Here is a 4,419-nt window from a genome sequence, read left to right as displayed (position 1 = left end):
AGCTGGCACTGGGGGACACACAAGTCAGCATGCTTTGCATGGAGTGGTTCTGCTCCTCTTCACCACCCTGTGCACCGTGGCTTGCTGCTGCCTGCTCACAGACCTCAGACCTGAAGTAGGACCCCACTGCCCCCCGATCCCACCTAGTTTGGTTCTAGCATTGGGTGACACACAATAGGTCAGCATGGTCCCCATGGTGCACTTCTGCTCTTCTCTACTGCCATATATTCCTTTGCTCACTGCTGCCTGCTTGCAGATCTCAGACCTGTGGTAGGGCTCCACTGATCTTGCCAGACCAGCTTCCACTCTTCTCTGCCACTGCCTGCACTTTTGCTTGCTGCCACCTGCTCATAGATCTCAGCCCTACAATCGGGCTTCACCAGCCCTGTGCAGCAACCCCACACATGGCTGGCATTGGGGAAGATGCAAGAGTTCAGCATGTTACCAATGGGGCATCTCCACTCCTCTTCACCACTGCCTGTGCCTTTGTTCAATGCTGCATGCTCATAGATCTCAAACTCACAATAGGGCTCCACTGGCCTTCCGCACCAGCCCTGTTGGGGGCTGGCGGCATGGGACATGCAAGAGGTCAACATGTTACCCATGTGGCACCTGCACTTCTCTCCACTGTGGCCTGCACCTTCACTCACTGCTGCATGCTTATAGATCTCAGACCCACAAGAGGGCTCCACAAACCTCCTGTGCCAGCCCTACTTGGGGTTGGGATTGAGGAACATACAAGAAGTCAGCATGTTCCCCCAGAGGGTGCTTCCAGTCCTATCTACTCCCATCGCACCTTTGATCATTGCCTCCTGTTCCTCATAAATCTCAGACCCCCAGTAGACCTCATGTGCCAGCACCATTCATGGCTGGCATTGTGAAACACAGAAGTGATCAGTGTGTTACTCATGAGGCACTTCTGCCCCTCTCCTCTGCCATCTGCATGTTTTCTCACTACAGCCTGCTTGTAGTTCTCAGATCTGAGGTAGAGTTCCACTGACCTCCGGCACCAACTCTGCTTGTGGCTGGTATTAGGGAACATGCAAGAGGCCAATGCATTACCCAAGGGGTGCCTTTGTTTCTCTCCACCAACACCTACACCTTCACTCGCTGCCACCTGCTTATACATCTGAAACTCACAGGAGGGCTCCACTGACTTCCTGTGCTTGTCCAGTTTGGGGCTGGCACTGGGGGACATGCAAGAAATCAGAGTGTTACCCATGGGGCATCTTTGCTCCTCTCTGCTGCTGTCTGTGCCCTTGCTTGCTGCTGCCTGCTCCTTGATCTTAGATCTGCAGTAGTCCACCAACCTCCTGTGCCAACCCCACTCAGGGCTGGCACTTTGGGACATGCAAGAGGCCAGCCTGTTACCCACGGAACAGCTCTGTTCCTCTCTTCTACCATCTACATGTTTGATCTCTGCAGCCTGCTCGGAGATCTCAGACCCACAGTAGAATTCCATCGATTTCCTGCACTGACATTGCTGGGAACTGGAACTCCGGGACATGCAAGAGGTTAGCCTGTGACCCATGGGGCGCCTCCACTCCTCTCCTCTGCCATCTGCTTGTATGCCTCCTGCAGGCTGCTTGAAGAATGCAGCCTCAGAGTAGTGTTCCTGCCAGTCTTGCATGGGTCTGGTTGGGGCTGGCACTCTAGGACATGAGAAGTCAGCCTGTGATCCACAGGGCGCCTCCACTTCTCCTGCCATCTGCATGTTTGCTGCTGCTGTCTGCTCCTAGGTCTCAGCCTTGCAGTAGGATTCTGCCCACCTCCTACACTGGTACTGCTTGGGCCTCGCATTGAAGGACATGGAAGAGGTCAGCACGTTACCTTTGGGGTGCCTTTGTTCCTTTCCACTGCCACCTGCGCCATTCTTCATTTCTGCCTGCTGGTAGATCTGACCCATGGTAGGGCCCTGCCGACCTCTTGTGCTTGTCCTGCTTGGGGCTGGCATAAGACACACAAGGGGTCAGCCTGTTACCCATGGTGTGCTGCTGCTCATCCTCACTACTGCCTGAGCCCTCACTGGCTGCTGCCTGCTCATAGATCTCAGACCCACAGTAGGGCCCTGCTGACCTCCTGCACCTGTCCTGCTTGGGGCTGGCAATGGGGGACACGCAAGAGGTCAATGTTTTACCTAAGGTGTGCCTCCACTCCTCTCTGTTGCTACCTGTGCTATCTTTTGCTTTTGCCTACTAGTAGATTTCAGAACCACAGTGAGACTCCACAGACCTCCTGGGCCAACCCGTTTGGGGCTGGCATTAGGGGACATGCAAGAGGTCAGCCTGATACCTATGGGGCTCCTTCTCTCCTCACCTCTACCATCTGCATGTTTGCTCTCTACAGCCTGCTTGTAGATCTCAAACTCGCAGTAGGGCTTCTCTGAGCTCCTGCAGCAACACTGCTTGGGGCCAGCCCTGGGGGACACTCAAGAGGTCAGTGTCTTGCCAATGGGGTGCTTCTGCTCCTTTTCTCTGCCATCTGCGTGTTTGCTCATTGCAGCTTGCTCGGAGATCTCAGACCCTTAGTAGGACTCCGTCAACTTTCCGCACCAGCCCTGCTTGGAACCAGCACTTGGACACATGAGAGCTCAGCCTGCTACCCATGGGGTGACTGTACTCCCCTCCACTGCCGCCAGCACCCTCTCTTGCTGCCATCTGCTTGTTGATCTCACATATGCAGTAGGGTTCCACTGACCTCCTGCACTGGTTCTGCTTGGGGTTGGCACTCTCGGTCACCAAGAGGTCAGTGTGTTATGCATGGGTGCTTTTGCCCCTCTCTGCTACCACCTGTGCCTTCGCTCACTGCCACTGGCTCATAGTTCTGAGACAGGTTGGAGGGCCCTCCCAACCTACTGTCCTGTCCTACTTGGGGCTGGCATTGGGAGACACATAAGTGGTCAGCCTTTTACCCCCATGATGTGCATCTGCTCCTCTTTGCCACAGCCTTGGCCCTTGCTGGCTGCTGCCTACTCGTAGATCTCAGACCCTCAGAAGGGTTCCACTGACTTCTTGCACCCGTCCTGCTTAGAGTTGACACTGGGGGACATGCAAGAACTCTGTGTCTTACCCATATGTAAGGTGTGAGCCACCATGCCCGTCCAAAACAAAGTTTTAAAGAGACTCAAGAGGATCAACTTGTTCTGCAAGTAATGTAAGTGCCTAACAAAACAAAGTTTTCTACTCTTTAAAGGAAGATAGTACCAGCCTGGGCAACATAGTGAGAACTGATATCTACAAAAACAAAAAATCAAAAATTAGCCTGGTATGGTGGCACATGCCTATAGTCTCAGCTACTTAGGAGGCTGAGGGTGGAGGATCAGCCCAGAATGTTGAGGCTGCAGTGAGCTGTGGTTGTGCCAATGTACTCCAGCCTGGGCAACAGAGCAAAACTCTGTCTCAAAAAAAGAAAAGACAGTAAAAGCCAATCACTCAAAACATAACACTTACAATACTAGGTATTTAAAATAGGACCCAAAACCGTAAAATATTTAGGAACATATCCAATGTGTGTTGGAACTGGCTCATACAATTTATTGTCATCTCTTCTAAACTCATTCATCACATTACGTTGATAGCCTGAAAGTGATCATGGTGTATCTACATCACAGAAATTGGCAAATAGCACAAATTAGGGCTAACCACCCTCTCCCCAAAGAGCTGGTCCACCAGTACACCACTGGATAAATTTAACAAAATATGAGCTGACCTCTACAATAAAACATTGCTGAGAGAAATTAAAGGAGATCTAAATAATTAGTGAGATATAATTTATGGATCAGAAGATTCAATATTGTTAAAAATGTCAATTTCCTCCCAAATTACTCCACAGATTCAGTGGAATCCTAATTAAAATCCCAACAGACAGGGTCAGGCACAGTGGCTCACACCTGTAATCCCAGCACTTTGGGAGGCTGAGGCGGGCAGATCACTTGAGGTCAGGAGTTCGAGACCAGCCTGGTCAACATGATAAAACCCTGACTCTACTAAAAAGAAAAAAAAAAAAAAATTAGCCTTGTGGTGGCAGCCACCTGTAATTCCAGCTACTCAGGAGGCTGAGGCAGGAGAATTACTTGAACTGGAAGGTGGAGGTTGCAGTGAGCTGAGGTTGCACCACTACACTCCAATCTGGGTGACAGAGCAAGACTCCATTGCAAAAAAACAAAAAACAAAAAACAAAAAACAAAAAACAAAAAACAAAAAAAAAACAGATAGGCTGATACTAAAATTTATGTGGAAATGCAAAGTTTTAGAATAATCAAAAGTTGAAAAATAAACATGTTAGAGGACATACACTACAACATTTTATTATTTACTATAAATCTACATTAAGTCATAAAAGATATACAGACCTGTATAAAATACAGAGATCGGCCGGGCACGGTGGCTCACGCCTGTAATCCCAGCACTGTGGGAGGCC

The 4,419-nt window shown here is 50.2% G+C and overlaps 1 protein-coding gene across 1 annotated transcript in view; it reads right to left on the bottom strand.

The window, feature by feature from the left end:
- Positions 1-236: 236 nt before the first annotated feature.
- LOC105534217 (nuclear pore complex-interacting protein family member B3-like) overlaps positions 237-4,419 on the bottom strand; it is a 40,479-nt gene continuing 36,296 nt past the window's right edge. Inside the window, exons 3-5 of the mRNA XM_011972902.1 lie at positions 1,831-2,100; positions 956-1,490; positions 237-710 (exon numbers count right to left, since the gene is read on the bottom strand). Coding sequence (XP_011828292.1) covers positions 237-710; positions 956-1,490; positions 1,831-2,100 — 1,279 coding nt within the window. The remainder of the gene's footprint in view (positions 711-955; positions 1,491-1,830; positions 2,101-4,419) is intronic.

Source organism: Mandrillus leucophaeus, unplaced genomic scaffold (assembly GCF_000951045.1).
Source record: "Mandrillus leucophaeus isolate KB7577 unplaced genomic scaffold, Mleu.le_1.0 Scaffold1317, whole genome shotgun sequence".
Classification (NCBI taxonomy): domain Eukaryota; kingdom Metazoa; phylum Chordata; class Mammalia; order Primates; family Cercopithecidae; genus Mandrillus; species Mandrillus leucophaeus.
This window is presented reverse-complemented; position numbering and strand designations above follow the sequence as displayed.